We start from the raw sequence: 17,375 nt of genomic DNA on the forward strand, positions 1-17,375 counted from the left end.
GGACTCCCAATCACAGCCGGTTGTGATGCAGTCTGGATTCGAACAAGGGTGTCTGGATTGACGCCTCTAGCACTGAGATGCAGTGCCTCAGACCCAAGTTGCAAAAATAACTAGATAACTCGATCAATGATAAATATGTCTTCTATTTTCAAGATACCCCTACCACGAATATGGTATATTGCTTAATGGGAAGCCTATGGGTTCATGCGTAATTGCCCATCCCCTCTCTATTCTCCCGCCAATCAATGGGAATGCTTTGACTGGTGCCTCGTGGAACGTTACAGTGAGTCCCTGCGGCCCGAGAGCGTAGTGGATCTGTTTCCATGATGAGGCTTGGTCCGCGCTTCTGCGCACTGTGCACAGCATGCCCAACACTGCGCCAAAGCAGCACCTGCTCAAGGTCCTTCTCGTGGACGACTTTTAGTCAGCATGGTGCATGAAGAAGACACAGTACTCAAACACAAGACAGGAAGTGTATCTCAATAGGCTAAAGTACCACTACAACATAACTGCATATCAAACTAAAGTTGTTCACTCGCTTCTCACCCTTTTAAACTATTTTCGTTAGCTGAATAGACCCCTAGCCCCCAAGTAGTCAATCTGAGTGGTGCTATGCCCATGTTACAACTGTGCCCATCCATCCCAAGGGTTCATTTGGAATTGGGCATTTGTCTGAACCTGACCCTACATCTCTTATCTCTAGGCACCTGAATCTGACCCTACATTCCTTACCTCTAGGTCACCTGAACTTGACCCTACATTCCTTACCTCTAGGTCACCTGAACCTGACCCTACATTCCTTACCTCTAGGTCACCTGACCCTACATCCCTTATCTCTAAGTCACCTGACCCTACGTCCCTTATCTCTAAGTCACCTGACCCTACATCCCTTAACTCTAAGTCACCTGACCCTACATCTCTTAACTCTAAGTCACCTGACCCTACATCTCTTAACTCTAGGTCACCTGACCCTACATCCCTTATCTCTAAGTCACCTGACCCTACGTCCCTTATCTCCAGGTCACCTGAACCTGACCCTACATCCCTTATCTCTAGGTCACCTGAACCTACATCCCTTATCTCTAGGTCACCTGACCCTACATCCCTTATCCCTAGGTCACCTGACCCTACATCCCTTATCTCTAGGTCACCTGAACCTACATCCCTTATCTCTAGGTCACCTGAACCTACATCCCTTATCTCTAGGTCACCTGACCCTACATCCCTTACCTCTAGCTCACCTGAACCTGACCCTACATCCCTTATCTCTAGGTCACCTGACCCTACATCCCTTACCTCTAGGTCACCTGAACCTGACCCTACATCCCTTAACTCTAGGTCACCTGAACCTGACCCTACATCCCTTATCTCTAGGTCACCTGACCCTACATCCCTTATCTCTAGGTCACCTGACCCTACATCCCTTTACCTCTAGGTCACCTGACCCTGACTCTCCTATCTGAAGGTCACCTGACAAATGTGCAGAGTGAGTATGTGTCGTGGCTGGAAGGAGTGCGTCTGGTCCGCAGGACGCGACGTCTGGGCGTGGCAGGTCGTCACACTGCCAGAGCTGTGGGGGAGGCACTGGTCTTCATGGACTCACACTGCCAGAGCTGTGGGGGAGGCACTGGTCTTCATGGACTCACACTGCCAGAACTGTGGGGGAGGCACTGGTCTTCATGGACTCACACTGCCAGAGCTGTGGGGGAGGCACTGGTCTTCATGGACTCACACTGCCAGAGCTGTGGGGGAGGCACTGGTCTTCATGGACTCACACTGCCAGAGCTGTGGGGGAGGCACTGGTCTTCATGGACTCACACTGCCAGAGCTGTGGGGGAGGCACTGGTCTTCATGGACTCACACTGCCAGAGCTGTGGGGGAGGCACTGGTCTTCATGGACTCACACTGCCAGAGCTGTGGGGGAGGCACTGGTCTTCATGGACTCACACTGCCAGAGCTGTGGGGGAGGCACTGGTCTTCATGGACTCACACTGCCAGAGCTGTGGGGGAGGCACTGGTCTTCATGGACTCACACTGCGGGTGCAGCAGTGGCTGGCTGGAGTCACTACTGGAGTGGCACAGGACAGGTATCCACACATCAGGACCGCATGCACACAAACATCTCTCTCCCTTATGTCTCCGTGTATTATATCCAGTCCTGAATTGCCTCCGGACCTACAGTACGTAGCTGGTGTGCAACCGGGCTGAGCTGTGTCCAGCAGGGTAGCAGCCATTAAGACTAGTTGATTAAACAGAGTCCATATCCTGCTGCCTGGCACTACTCCACCTCTCTCTCCCTCTCTTTCTCCTCCCTCTCTCTCTCTCCCGCTCCCTCTTTCTTTCTCCCACATCTCTCTCTTTCCCCCCTCCCTATCTCGCTCTTTAGCCACTTTATTTCCTTACTGTCTCCATCCCCCTGCTCCTCTTCCATTATCTTTTATGAAATGATTCTGGTTATGAAATGGTTACTTGCAGATAACTATATCCATCTGGTCAGAAATCAGCAGCAGCATGGCTGAACTGATTTTTGGTTGCTATGATACAAGTCCCCCCAGATAAACATATTATATATATTAAAAAAACAAACATTTTAGTCATTTAGCAAACACTCTTATCCAGAGCGGCCTACAATTAGTGCATTCGTCTTAAAACAACACATCACAATCGTATCAAATACATTTCCCCTCAGCAAGTTATTTATCAGCAAAGTGGGTGCTTTTTGGGGGGAGCCATGAGAGTTATTTAAGATACTCTTCAAAGTGGTAGGGTTTCAGACATTATCGAAAGATAGGCAGGGACTCCGCTGTCCTGAATAGGGGGAAGCTTGTTCCACCATTGGGGTGCCAGGACAGAGAAAAGCTTTGATTGGACTGAACAGGAGCTGCCCTCCCCTATGGGTGGGAGGGCCAAGAGACCAGAGGAGGCAGAACAGGAGCTGCCCTCCCCTATGGGTGCGAGGGCCAAGAGACCAGAGGAGGCAGAACAGGAGCTGCCCTCCCCTATGGGTGGGAGGGCCAAGAGACCAGAGGAGGCAGAACAGGAGCTGCCCTCCCCTATGGGTGGGAGGGCCAAGAGACCAGAGGAGGCAGAACAGGAGCTGCCCTCCCCTATGGGTGGGAGGGCCAAGAGACCAGAGGAGGCAGAACAGGAGCTGCCCTCCCCTATGGGTGGGAGGGCCAAGAGACCAGAGGAGGCAGAACAGGAGCTGCCCTCCCCTATGGGTGGGAGGGCCAAGAGACCAGAGGAGGCAGAACAGGAGCTGCCCTCCCCTATGGGTGGGAGGGCCAAGAGACCAGAGGAGGCAGAACAGGAGCTGCCCTCCCCTATGGGTGGGAGGGCCAAGAGACCAGAGGAGGCAGAACAGAGTGCTCGGGTTGGGATGTAGGGTTGGAGCAGAGCCTGAAGGTAGGGAGGGGCAGGTCCCCTTGCTGCTCCGTGGGCAAGCACCAGGGTCGGGAAGATGATGCAAGGTTTGACAGGAGGCCAGTGGAGTGTGCGGAGGAGTGGAGTGACATGGGAGAACTTGTGATGGAGAGGTCATGGAGCGAGCAGGCATTCCCCGGGAAGAAGAGCAGCTTCATTATGATGTGGAGGGCCGACATCCAAGCTGAGATGTCTGACAGGCATGCAGAGACATTTTGACATGGTAGCAAAAGTAATGGAGTCTGATTGGACTCAATGGAGACTCTATGTCTGTCAACTGTCTGTCTGTCAACTCTCTAAATCTGTCAACTGTGTCTGTCCGTCTCTGCCAACTGTCTCTGTCTGTCTCTACTGTATGTTTGTCAACTGTCTGTCTATCTGTCTATCTGTCTGTGTGTCTCTGTCCAGGTGTAGTTGTGTGAGGGATTTCATGGAGGTGGTCCCCTGCTCCAGAGTGACTCACTTGAGGAGCCATCACCTGTCCTACCCCCTCCCTGACCAGGATATCCTCCAGAGGAACAACATCCGCATCGCTGACACCTGGCTGGAAGATCTACTAACAGAGAGATCACTTCATCAGACAGGTAAGTGCTGTGTGTGTGCATGTGTTTATATCAGTGGAGGTTGCTGAGGGGAGGAAACTTCCACTGGTTCCTGACTGATGTCTACCCAGAACTCTATATACCACAGGGCAGACCTTCACACTCAGGGGAGGTAGGAGTCCCCCCCCCCACGATGATGTTGATGATAATGATTCTGATAATGGTGGCGATGATGATAATTATGATGATTTTGATGATAATGATCCTGGTAATGGTGGTGATGATGATAATTATGATGATGTTGATGATAATGATCCTGGTAATGGTGGTGATTATGATGGTGTTGAGTGGTGATGATGACAATGATCTAATGATGCTGATAATGGTGATGATGATAATGGTGATGATTATGATGATTATGATATTTGAGAATGTGAGAACAGATGGTAAATTCCTAAATCAAAACGTCATGACGATGCTGATGTAGTGATAAAGACTATAGAGTTTTACTTCCGTCTATTCTCTCTCCACCACTGTGAGCTGAACTCCATGGTCGAGGTGCTTTGAGTGCCAGAAAAGGCAGCTGTGTTTTGACGTCCAGGGGGAGAAGGTGGTACTAACACCATGTCCCGCCCATCAGCCGCCCCACAGCAAACCACGGTAGAGGGTCATCAAGGTCAGTGAAAGGGCAAAGGTCATGAAGTGACATCAACGCCCACAACTGCAAACTTCAACAAAATAAATTATTTATATTTGTATGAAATTGTACTTATTTACAGTGCCTTCAGACGTTATTCATACTTATTTTTTTCTTACCCATCTACGGAAAAATACTCCATAATTACAAAGTGAAAACATGTTTTTCTTACCCATCTACACACAATACTCCATAATTACAAAGTGAAAACATGTTTTTCTTACCCATCTACACACAATACTCCATAATTACAAAGTGAAAACATGTTTTTCTTACCCATCTACACACAGTACTCCATAATTACAAAGTGAAAACATGTTTTTCTTACCCATCTACACACAGTACTCCATAATTACAAAGTGAAAACATGTTTTTCTTACCCATCTACACACAGTACTCCATAATTACAAAGTGAAAACATGTTTTTCTTACCCATCTACACACAGTACTCCATAATTACAAAGTGAAAACATGTTTTTCTTACCCATCTACACACAGTACTCCATAATTACAAAGTGAAAACATGTTTTTCTTACCCATCTACACACAGTACTCCATAATTACAAAGTGAAAACATGTTTTTCTTACCCATCTACACACAGTACTCCATAATTACAAAGTGAAAACATGTTTTTCTTACCCATCTACACACAGTACTCCATAATTACAAAGTGAAAACATGTTTTTCTTACCCATCTACACACAATACTCCATAATTACCAAGTGAAAACATGTTTTTCTTACCCATCTACACACAGTACTCCATAATTACAAAGTGAAAACATGTTTTTCTTACCGATCTACACACAATACTCCATAATTACAAAGTAAAAACCTGTTATTAGAACAAGTATTCACACCGCTGAGCCAATACATGTTAAAATCACCTTTGGCAGCAATTACAGCTGTGAGTCTTTCCACACCTGGATTGTTCAATATTTTACCATTATTCTTTTTATTTGCTCTGTCAAATTGGTTGTTGATTATTGCTAGACAGACATTTTCAGGTCTCCATAGATTTTCAAGCTGATTTAAGTCACAACTGTAACTAGTTCACTCAGGAACATTGAATGTCGTCTTGGTAAGCAACTCCAGTGTATATCTGGCCTTGTGTTTTAGGTTATTGTCCTGCTGAAAGGGGAATTTATCGCCAGTGACTAATGGAAAGCAGACTGAACCAGGTTTTCCTCTAGGATTTTGCCTGTGCTTAGATCTATTCCATTTCTTTTTATCCTAAAAATCACCCTCGTCCTTGCCGATGACCAGCATATCCATAACCTAATGCAGCCAGCACCATGTTTGAAAATATATGTTGTGGTAATCAGTGATCGGTTATATTTGCCTCAAACATAAAGTTAATTTCTTTGCCCAACATTTTCTGCAGTTTTACTTGTGTCTTATTGCAAACAGGATGCATGTTTTGGAATATTTTTACTATGTACAGGCTTCCTTCTCACTCTGTCAATTAGGTTAGTATTGTGGAGTAACTACAATGTTGTTGATTCATCCTCAGTTTTCTCCTATGACAGCCATTAAACCCTGTAACCATTTTAAAGTACTTTGGCTTCATGGTGAAATCTGACGGTTTTCTTGATCTCCGGCAGCTGATACACTATGCTCAAAGAGATATTCAATGTCGTTGTTTATTCTTCTTCTTTTTTAAATCTACTTTTATCTAATAGTTGCCCTGCTTTGTGAGGCATTGGAAAACCTCCCTGGTCTTTGTAGTTGACTCTGTGTTTGAAATGCTCCTCCTCCTCTTACAGATAAACTGTATGTGTGGGGTACAGAGATGAGGGAGTCATAAAACAATCATGGTGAACATTATTATTGCCCACACAGTGAGTCCATGAAACGTATGATGTCATTTCTTATTTAACTAGGCAAGTCAGTTAAGAACAAATTCTTATTTACAATGACGGCCTAGGAACAGTGGGTTAACTGCCTTGTTCAGGGGCAGAACGACAGATTTTTACCTTGTCAGCTCGGGGATTCAATCCAGCAACCTTTCGGTTACTGGAGTGGAATGGTATCAAACACAACGCTCTAACCACTAGGCTACCTGCCGTCCCCAACAAAGGGGTTGAATAGTTATGGACTCAAGACATTCCAGCTTTTCATTTATTTGTAAAGATTTCCCCCAAAAATAATTCCCCTTTGACATTACGGGGTATTGTGTGTAAGCCAGTGACACACAATCTCCATGTAATCCATTTAAAATTTAGGCTGTAACTCAATACAATTTGGAAAAGGTCAAGGGGTGTGAATCAGTGGAGGCTGCTGAGGGGAGGAGAGCTCATAATGGCTGGAACAGAGCTAATGGAATGGTATCTAAAACATGGAAGCCATGTGTTTGATGCGTTTGATACCATTCCACTCCAGCCATTACCACGAGCCCGTCCTCCCCAATTAAGGTGACACCAACCTCCTGTGGTCTGAATACTTTCTGAAGGCACTGTAGGTGTTTGTGTGGTTACTTGACATGATGATACAAACGCAATTAATTATTTAGATTTTTCTTCAGCTGAGTGGCCAGATTGTTCACCTGCAGACCCAGAGATGTCTAGAAGCTGTGAAGGAGAAGGAAGGTCACCAGAGATGGGCCAATGCTACCCATGTGGCATCAGAATCTTGCCTCTGTCCATACCTGTATTTAGATGTGTTTCTGTTAAGGATATAATGCAAGTGCTATGGTGTGGAAATCATTTACCCATACATTACAGAGGAAATCAATTATGATTTTGTACAATGCTGCACATAAAGGAATATTCTATTTTATGAAATTGCCAGAGTTTGTTGGCAAATAGCCTATAATGTAGGCATAATGATTAATCCTTTTATTTGTTTTTATTGAAAACAAACACAAAACAGGCAGGTACAATGAACAGGTTACAATTACATCATCTTTCAATCAGTCAATTTCCAATGATGAATCCCATTTCTCCCAGTATTCCTGGCCTCTCTCATTCTGTGTTCTAAAGGTCGTAGTAATGATGCCTATGTGAGATGGTGTGCTGCGGTGTGTTCTGCCGTCTTAAAAGAGGAGTCGTGCTGAGGGCCTGACCTTTTTTCACACATCTGGTTCACTGGGCAAAAGGGGACATACAGGCTCTGCAATGCATTCAGACCCCTACCCCCTTTTTCACACATCTGGTTCACAGGGCAAAAGGAAAGGGGACATACAGGCTCTACAATGCATTCCAAAGTATTCAGACCCCTCCCCCTTTTTCACACATCTGGTTCACAGGGCAAAAGGAAAGGGGACATACAGGCTCTACAATGCATTCAGACCCCTCCCCCTTTTTTCACACATCTGGTTCACAGGGCAAAAGGAAAGGGGACATACAGGCTCTACAATGCATTCCGAAGTATTCAGACCCCTCCCCTTTTTTCACACATCTGGTTCACAGGGCAAAAGGGGACATACAGGCTCTACAATGCATTCAGACCCCTCCCCCTTTTTTCACACATCTGGTTCACAGGGCAAAAGGAAAGGGGACATACAGGCTCTACAATGCATTCAGACCCCTCCCCCTTTTTTCACACATCTGGTTCACAGGGCAAAAGGAAAGGGGACATACAGGCTCTACAATGCATTCAGAAGTATTCCCCTCCCCCTTTTTTCACACATCTGGTTCACAGGGCAAAAGGAAAGGGGACATACAGGCTCTACAATGCATTCCGAAGTATTCAGACCCCTCCCCCTTTTTTCATATTTGTATGTATTTTACAATAAGGCCGTAATTACATTTTCCCCCTCATCAGTCTACACACAATACCCCATAATGACAAAGCAAAACAGATTTTTATACATTTTTGCAAATGTACTACAAATTAAAAACAGAAATACCTTATTTATGTAAGCATTCAGACCCTTTGCTATGAGACTTGAAATTGAGCTCAGGTGCATCATGTTTCCATTGATCATCCTTGAGATGTTTCTACAACTTGATTGGAATCCACCTGTGGTAAATTCAATTGATTTGACATGATTTGTAAAGGCACACGCCTGTCTATATAAGGTCCCACAATTGACAGTGCATGTCAGAGCAAAAACCAAGCCATGAGGTCGAAGGAATTGTCCGTAGAGCTCTGAGACAGGATTGTGTTGAGGAACAGATCTGGGGAAGGGTCCCAAAAAAATGTCTGTAGCATTCAAGGTCCCCAAGAACACAGTGGACTCCATCATTCTTAAATGGAAGAAGTTTGGAACCAACAAGACTCTTCCTAGAGCTGGCTGCCCTGCCAAACTGATCAATAGTGGGAGAAGGGCCTTGGTCAGGGAGGTGACCAAGAACCCAATGGTCCCTCTGACAAAGCTCCAGAGTTCCTCTGTGGAGATGTAAGAGCCTTCCAGAAGGACAACCATCTCTGCAGCACTCTACCAATCAGGGCTTTATGGTAAAGTGGCCAGACAGATCCCACTCCTCAGTAAAAGGCACATGACAGCCCACCTGGAGTTTGCCAAAAGGCACCTTAAGGACTCTGACCATGAGAAACAAGATTATTTGGTCTGATGAAACCAAGATTGAACTCTCGGGCCTGAATGCCAAGCGTCACGTCTGGAGGAAACCTGGCACCATCCCTACGGTGAAGCATAGTGGTGGCAGCATCATGCTGTGGGGATGTTTTTCAGCGGCAGATACTGGGAGGCTAGTCAGGAAAGATGAACAGAGCAATGTACAAAGAGATCCTTGATGAAAACCTGCTCCAGAGCACTCAGGACCTCAGACTGGGGCAAAGGTTCACCTTCCAACAGAACAACGACCCTAAGCACACAGCCAAGACAACGCAGGAGTGGCTTCGGGACAAGTCTCTGAATGTCACTGAGTGTCCCAGCCAGAGCTTGGATGTGAACCGGATTGAACATCTCTGGAGAGACCTGAAAATAGCTGTGCTGCAACGCTCCCCATCCAACCTGACAGAGCTTGAGAAGATCTGCAGAGAAGAACAGAAGAAACTCCCCAAATACAGGTGTGCCAAGCTTGTAGCGTCATACCCAAAAGTCACTGTCAAAGATGCTTCAACAAAGTGATGAGTAAAGGGTCTGAATAGTTACAGTATGTAAATCTGATTTTTTCTTTTGCAAAAAAATAAATAAAATGTTATTGCTTTGTCATTGTGGTATTGTGTGTAGATTCAGGGGGGAAATGATTTAATCAATTTTAGAATAAGGCTGTAACGTAACAAAATGAGGAAAAAGTTAAGGGGTCTGAATACTTTCCGAATACACTATGTATTTGCTATGCCTCCCCTAGTTCAGATGGAAACAGTTGTAGCCATTTTCTGAGGATAACTGACTGAATAATTTTGTATTAGAGTACACAATCAAGATTTTAGCCATACAATTCAGACCATTCAGATGGCAGACTGATCAATTCGCTGACTGATAAAAGTTATTTCTCTTTCGTAGGCTTTGTCACCATCAGTTGTTACCAGGAGATTCAGCATACAGTAATATTATTTTCAATGAAATGAAAAAAAGTACTAAAAAGGGTGTTCATTAACAAAACAATGTAACTATGATCTACTATACTGAACAAAAATAAACGCAACATGCAACAATTTAAAATATTTACTGAGCTACAGTTCATATAAAGGAAATCAGTCAATTCAAATAAATCAATTAGGCTCTAATCTATGTACGTCACATGACTGCAAATACAGATATACATCTGTTGGTCCTAGATACCTTAATTAAACATAAAAGTATGGGCGTGGATCATAAAACCCATCCGTATCTAGTGTGACCACCATTTGCATCTCCTTCGCATAGAGTTGATCAGGCTGTTGATGGTGGCCTGTGTAATGTTGTCCCACTCCTCTTCACTGGCTCTGTGAAGTTGCTGGATATTGGTGGGAACTGAAACATGCTGTCATACACGTTGATTCAGAGCATCCCAAACTTGCTCAATGGGTGACATGTCTGGTGAGTATGCATGCCATGGAAGAACTATGACATTTTCAGCTTCCAGGAATTGTGTACACGTCCTTGCGACATGGGGCCGTGCATTATCATTCTGATACACAAGGTGATGGCGGCGGATGAAGGGCACGAGAGTGGGCCTCAGGATCTCAATATCTCTGTGCATTCAAATTGCCATCGACATCAGCAAACTGCTTGCCCACACAATGCCATACACATGGTCTATGGTTGAGAGGCTGGTAGGATGTACTGTCAAATTCTCTAAAACGACTTGAGGCGGCTTATGGTAAAGAAACTAACATAGCATTTGTCTGGCAACAGCTCTGGTCGACATTCCTGCAGTCAGCAAGTCAATTGCACGCTCCCTTAAAACTAGAAACATCTCTCGCATTGTGTTTTGTGACAAAATGGCTCATTTTTTAGGGTCTTTTGTCCCCAGCACAAGGTGCACCTGTGTAATGATCATGCTGTTTAATCAGCTTCTTGATATGCCACACCTGTCAGGTGGATGGATTATCCTGGCAAAGGAAAAAATGCTCACTAACAGGGATGTAAACACATTTGTGAGCAATAAGCTTTTTGTGCTTATGGAACATTTCTGGGATATTTTATTTCAGCCATGAAATATGGGACCAACACTGTACATGTTGCGTTTATATTTTTGCTCAGTATAATAATGTTTCAATGTATTCCATGACTATATAACATTATTGTTTTACTGTGGTGGATTCATCTAAAAGTGATTCCTATGAATACAATGAATTTCATAATAAAAAAGGTGTAATAAAAAATGGCAACCATGATCATTTACGACATCTAGGCAGGTGTTTGGAGAGATGTGCTTTCCGAGTGAAGCTGAAAAGGCAGTGGGGGCAGGGATACGGTCTCTCCCCTGTGTGGGTCTTCATGTGGACTTTGACGTGACTCTGTTCATAAAAGCTCTTCCCACATTCTTGGCAGGAGTATGGCTTTATATCACGGTGAGTGTGGGTCCTCATGTGACTGGACAGAGAACCAGAACGGTTAAACCGGCTGGGGCATTCAGGGCATTCAAATGGCTTCTCCCCAGTGTGTAGGAGCTTGTGCTTGGACAGATCCCCAGACTGAGTGAAGCTTTTACCGCACTCGGTACAGGTGTATGGTTTCTCACCCGTGTGAGTCAGGTGATGGTTCTTCAGGTGTGAGAGTCGGAAAAATTTCTTGTCGCACACTGTGCAGTGGTAGGGCCTCTCCCCGGTATGTGATCGCATGTGTAACTTCAACAACCCCAGCCTCAAGAACGCCCGCCCACAAACCCCACAGTGGTAGTTCTTCTCGTTGCTGTGGATCTTCAGGTGTGTTTTCAGATAAGCTTTGTCAGCAAAGTCTTTACCACAAACGGTGCATTTGAAAGGTCTCTCCCCCGAGTGTGTTCGCAGGTGAAGCTTCAGATGGGCCCTGCTTGCATACCGCTTATCGCATTGGGTGCAGGAGAACTTCCGCTCACCAGTGTGAACCGACATGTGAGTCCAGAGGAGCGACTTCCGTTTGAAAGTCTTCCCGCAGTCCTGGCATTTGAATGGCTTGAGCCCCGAGTGTATTAACGAGTGATAACGGTAACCGCTGTTCTCTGAGAAGCGCTTGCCGCACTCCTTACATTCGTACGGCTTCTCTCCAGTGTGGATGCGCATGTGAGTGTCCAGGCTCGTAGGAGTACTGAGGATCTTCCCACACTCTGAGCAATGGAAGCCGACTTCCAGACAGACCACCGTCTTAGTGTCCTTAGGTTTAGTGCCCTCTGGTTCTTGACAACGGTGTGGCCCTAGTCCCCAGCAATTTTCAAAGCTCTTCCCACAGTCAGCACAACTGATATGACCATCGGTGCGAAAAACAGCCATTTTGTGCAAATTCTTGCAGTGCTTCAGCAGGGTTCCCAGGTACGGGAATCTACGGGCACACTGCGGGCAGGGATGGAGTTTCCCCGGAACCCTGGGGGGACGGGCAGGTTTCTGGGGAAGGGCGGAGGGGTGGGCCTGGCGGGTGTGGATGTGTAGCTGTCGTGGGGTATGGAACATGCAGCTGCACTGGGGACAGCTGTGTGTGGGGGCGTACATGGTTTTACTCTTTGAGACGTGGCTTTTCAACATGGCCAGGTACTGCTTCTGGTGTTTGGTCTTGATGTGGTTCTCCAGGAAGTAACAGTCAGTGAAGGAGATGGTGCAGTGTGGACAAGGAAAGAACTGCGGAGAAGAGACTGAGGGAAAGGGATAAAGAGGTGATTAGGCCTTGAACTCAGAATAGCCTGTGTTCTGTTCAGCTTGTGAAGATGAGGAGGACCAAAGATCAACTTTGATAGCTTGCTACTACTATAATAGATTTTTATTAAAAACAATAGGTTTCTTGCCCGTTATGTATTTATCAGAGTTGTTGACCTCACAATAAGCCATATTCGAGTAACTTACATTGTGGTGCTGAAACTTGAAGAAGCAGCCGCAGCACAATCGAAAATGGCTCATGGTGCAGAAAGTAGGACATTTTGAGTAGGCATCATTTCAAGGTCTTCATTTTAATTAGACTTTACTAACAATAGGGCTTTGTGTTGGAGCCTATTTAAGAAATGAGGTAGGCCTACCTGTTTGACAGACTAAATTAGGCTATATAGGCTGCTATATCCATAGATTTTATTGGTCAATTCCTACACCCAATATCCACTCTTTAAATAGCATACCTCTGTCAGTGAAGGGCTGTTAATTTAAAACCAAGACTTGAATTGAGAAGGTATGAAAGAAAATGGCAAAACGCATGTGTCCGACACACTATGAACAACTTTTATGAGAAGATTGTTAGCTTAAGATTTAAGAAAATAAAACAGATCTGATTAAATAAAGTGATGTATAACAGAGCTTTGGTCCGAGATGCTTTGTGAACCAAGCTGTAAAATACACAGGACAGACGTGACTCCAATGCATATGGGGATATGTATTGCTTCATTTCTTTGACAATCAGAGGCTAAACTACAACCTCCTATAGCAGATGAGACAAATGTACTTTGCTGGGGTGGAAAGGTAGGCCTTCTCTGTCTGGGGTGGAAAGGTAGGCCTTCTCTGTCTGGGGTGGAAAGGTAGGCCTTCTCTGTCTGGGGTGGAAAGGTAGGCCTTCTCTGTCTGGGGTGGAAAGGTAGGCCTTCTCTGTCTGGGGTGGAAAGGTAGGCCTTCTCTGTCTGGGGTGGAAAGGTAGGCCTTCTCTGTCTGGGGTGGAAAGGTAGGCCTTCTCTGTCTGGGGTGGAAAGGTAGGCCTTCTCTGTCTGGGGTGGAAAGGTAGTCCTTCTCTGTCTGGGGTGGAAAGGTAGGCCTTCTCTGTCTGGGGTGGAAAGGTAGGCCTTCTCTGTCTGGGGTAGAAAGGTAGGCCTTCTCTGTCTGGGGTGGAAAGGTAGGCCTTCTCTGTCTGGGGTGGAAAGGTAGGCCTTCTCTGTCTGGGGTGGAAAGGTAGGCCTTCTCTGTCTGGGGTGGAAAGGTAGGCCTTCTCTGTCTGGGGTGGAAAGGTAGGCCTTCTCTGTCTGGGGTGGAAAGGTAGGCCTACTCTGTCTGGGGTGGAAAGGTAGTCCTAACTTTTGAAAGTACCATGCTCAAATTCCTAATGATGTCTCAGATTTAATTATTTGCAAACAGGGACAGTTTCGTTGCAAACAAGAAACACTGATTTGGCATTCGAGAAATATGATAAGATTAACACATAGGCCTCGCTCTCCGTCCATTTGTATTATCCTGGAGTTTGTGTGTTATTAAAAAAGATTCTGCTAATATGTACAATTGCATGAAATGTTTATAAAAAGGCCATTTTTTCTCTGACCTGAAAACACAGTGACAGATTCATGCAATGATTTTACAATAAAGGAGATCTTTCCACCCCAACTCTTGTCCATGGTGAACTCACAACCTTCAGGCCCTCAGCCCTGTGTGCTATAAAAATTCCTGCATTTCCCTCTAATGCACACAGGTCGAATAACAGTTTATAAAACTACATATGTAAGGCTCTAGTCTGTCCAAGAAGTGAGGATAAATGCTAGGCATGTTTTCTGGTACCCGCTTTGTGTTTTAATTCCTATTTGGGTATAGGGGAGGGTCACTTGTTTTTTTACAGTCTTCAGGGAGGGTTTAAGTTAAATATATTTTGCTGAAGGGAGGCCATCCATTTTCATTAGAGGTCTGATTTTCTTCATCTAACCCTTATTGTAAATAATGTTCACTCCATATGGGGTGGGAGAGGGAACACATAAAAAAGAGAAATGTAATTTTCCTAATTCCAGAATAAAGAAATAATCCCTGCTGATATCAAATAAAAATCTTCAGTAATGTATCACCCATTTTCACTGCAGTATTGGGTGTAGACTGGAGTATGTACATGTCCTACCTTCACTGTTGTCTTCATCCCTCCTGGCCTCTGTCTCCTCCTTCACCAAACGCACTTTAGTTTCTCTCAGAAGAGTCTTAAGCACCACCTTATAGATTAGAAAGATGAAGAAACCACAGTAAGCATAAACCAACAACCTTCACTGAACAAAAATATAAAACGCAACATGCAACAATTTCAAGGATTTTACCGAGTTACAGTTCATAGAAGGAAATCGGTCAATTAAAATAAATTAGGCCCTGGTCTATGGATGTGGCCTGTGTAATGTTATCCCACTCCTCTTCAATGGCTGTGTGAAGTTGCTGGATATTGGCGGGAACTAGAACATGCTGTCATACACGTTGATTCAGAGCACCCTAAACTTGCTCAATGGGTGACATGTCTGGTGAGTATGCATGGCACGAAAATGGGCCTCAGGATCTCGTCACGGTATCTCTGTGTATTCAAATGACCATCGATAAAAATACAATTATGTTTGTTGTCCGTAGCTTATGCCTGCCCATACCATAACCCCACCACCACTGGGCACTCTGTTCACAACGTTGACATCAGCAAACCAAGGTTAGCATTTGTCGGTTATGACTTCAAACTGCAATCAGGTCAAGACCCTGGTGAGGACGACGAGCAACAGATGAGCTTCTCCGAGACGGTTTCTAACCGTTTGTGTAGAAATTCTTTGGTTGTGCAAACACACAGTTTCATCAGCTGTCAAGGTGGCTGGTCTCAGACGATCCCACAGGTGAAGGATCCGGATGTGTAGGTCCTGGGTTGGTGTGGTTACCACATGCCAAATTCTCTAAAATGACATTGGAGGTGGCTTATGGTAGAGAAATTAACATTAAATTCTCTGGCAACAGCTCTGGTGGACAGTCCTGTAGTCAGCATGCCAATTGTGGCATTGTGTTGTCTGACAAAAACTGCACATTTTAGAGTGGCTTTTTATTGTCCCCAGCATAATGATCATTCTGTTTAATCAGCTTCTTGATATGCCACACCAGTCAGGTGGATGGATTATCTTGGCAAATGAGAAATACTCACGAACAGGGGATGTAAACAAATGTGTGCACAATAAGCTTTTTGTGCATATGGAACATTTCTGGGATCTTTTATTTCAGATCGTGAAACCAACACCTGACATAATTTGTTTATGAGCTGTCCATCTTCGATTGATTGTGCTGCGGCTGCAGCTTTAGTTTCAGCACAATGTAAGTTACTCAAATCTGGTTTATTGGGAGGTCAATAACTCTGATAAATACACCATGGGCAAGAAACATAATTGATTTAATTAAAAACAATATAGTAGCCGCAAGCTATCAAAGTTTACCTCCGGTCCTCCTCATCTTCGCACTCTCCTTCTCAAACTGAACAGGATACAAGATAGACTAGTCAGCGAGCAAGATAGTTCATCTTTTGGACTAGGCCTAATCAAATAGTATTTGCGGAAGAAGCATTTGACTCTCTTGCTGAACTGCCACTGTAGGCCTACACAGCACAGCCATTGGTTAGGCAGATCAGCAAGAGCAGAGCAGGGCTCGGGGTTGGAATATCCATTGCAGTGTGTATTGCAGCCTAGTTGTATTTACACCATCCCAGCAGCTATCTTAGAAATATTACTTTGCTCTGTGCATCACACTAAATAGCCAATATGCTCACTTGATATTGAGAATCAGAGATGAGGGGCAGCATCAGGCACGTCGATAAATAGCCTAATAAGCAACTAATTCTAAAACACTGGGAATTTGAAATTTCATAAATGACATGACCCTCCCCTGGACTAGATTTTCCTCCAGGTAACCATTCTGTACATTTCGATCCATCCTTAAAAGTCGCATGTTGGGGAAAGACTACTAACTCATCTTACGTTGGACAATTTTGTTAGTATCACCACAGGACTCCTCGATATCTTGCTACACCGGGTCGCTTGGTTGGACGTAGTTTGATGCTGCTTGACGTGCTTTTGCTTCTCCAGCAAAGGACGTTTGGAATGGTCACCAATTTCCTTCCGTTCAAAGTCTCCTGGTTCTTTTTTTATTCGGATGGAGTTGAAAGTAACCCCATTAGTGTTAGACTGTATAGTCCTCTTGGTTGTGTTGCTTTGCTTTTTCCCAGGTTTGTTATTCATCGTGTGGATTTGAGTATCTCCGTCGACACGTTCCGCTTCCTTTGAATTCTGCGAGAAAGACTAGCTAGGTAACGTTAGACTGAACTCAAGACCAGCTCACCGCAATGATATCCTATCCAACACACTAAAAAATAAAACATTAGGCTGCACTATCCAAAATATAAATCCGCAGAAACTATACATCTGCATGACTCAAATGCTGAAGCTTAACTGATTATTGCTAGAACATCCATGTGGCATGCGCAGTATCTGCGCAAATATGAACACACGAAAGAG

At 44.8% G+C, this 17,375-nt stretch overlaps 2 protein-coding genes across 2 annotated transcripts; one reads left to right on the plus strand and one right to left on the minus strand.

The window, feature by feature from the left end:
* Positions 1-2,893: 2,893 nt before the first annotated feature.
* LOC127909660 (proline-rich proteoglycan 2-like) lies at positions 2,894-7,717 on the plus strand. The gene is made up of 2 exons (XM_052471816.1): positions 2,894-3,329; positions 7,644-7,717. Exons 1-2 carry the CDS (start codon positions 2,894-2,896, stop codon positions 7,715-7,717), a joined length of 510 nt encoding a protein of 169 aa, XP_052327776.1.
* Positions 7,718-10,222: 2,505 nt separating this feature from the next.
* LOC118397950 (gastrula zinc finger protein XlCGF57.1-like) lies at positions 10,223-17,336 on the minus strand. The gene is made up of 3 exons (XM_035792814.2): positions 16,839-17,336; positions 14,978-15,065; positions 10,223-12,821 (listed from the first exon to the last, which is right to left on the minus strand). The coding sequence occupies exons 1-3, from the start codon at positions 17,097-17,099 to the stop codon at positions 11,392-11,394; spliced, it is 1,779 nt and encodes a 592-aa protein (XP_035648707.1). The 5' UTR covers positions 17,100-17,336; the 3' UTR covers positions 10,223-11,391.
* Between the last annotated feature and the right edge of the window lie 39 nt (positions 17,337-17,375).

Source organism: Oncorhynchus keta, chromosome 19, assembly GCF_023373465.1.
Source record: "Oncorhynchus keta strain PuntledgeMale-10-30-2019 chromosome 19, Oket_V2, whole genome shotgun sequence".
Lineage (NCBI taxonomy): Eukaryota > Metazoa > Chordata > Actinopteri > Salmoniformes > Salmonidae > Oncorhynchus > Oncorhynchus keta.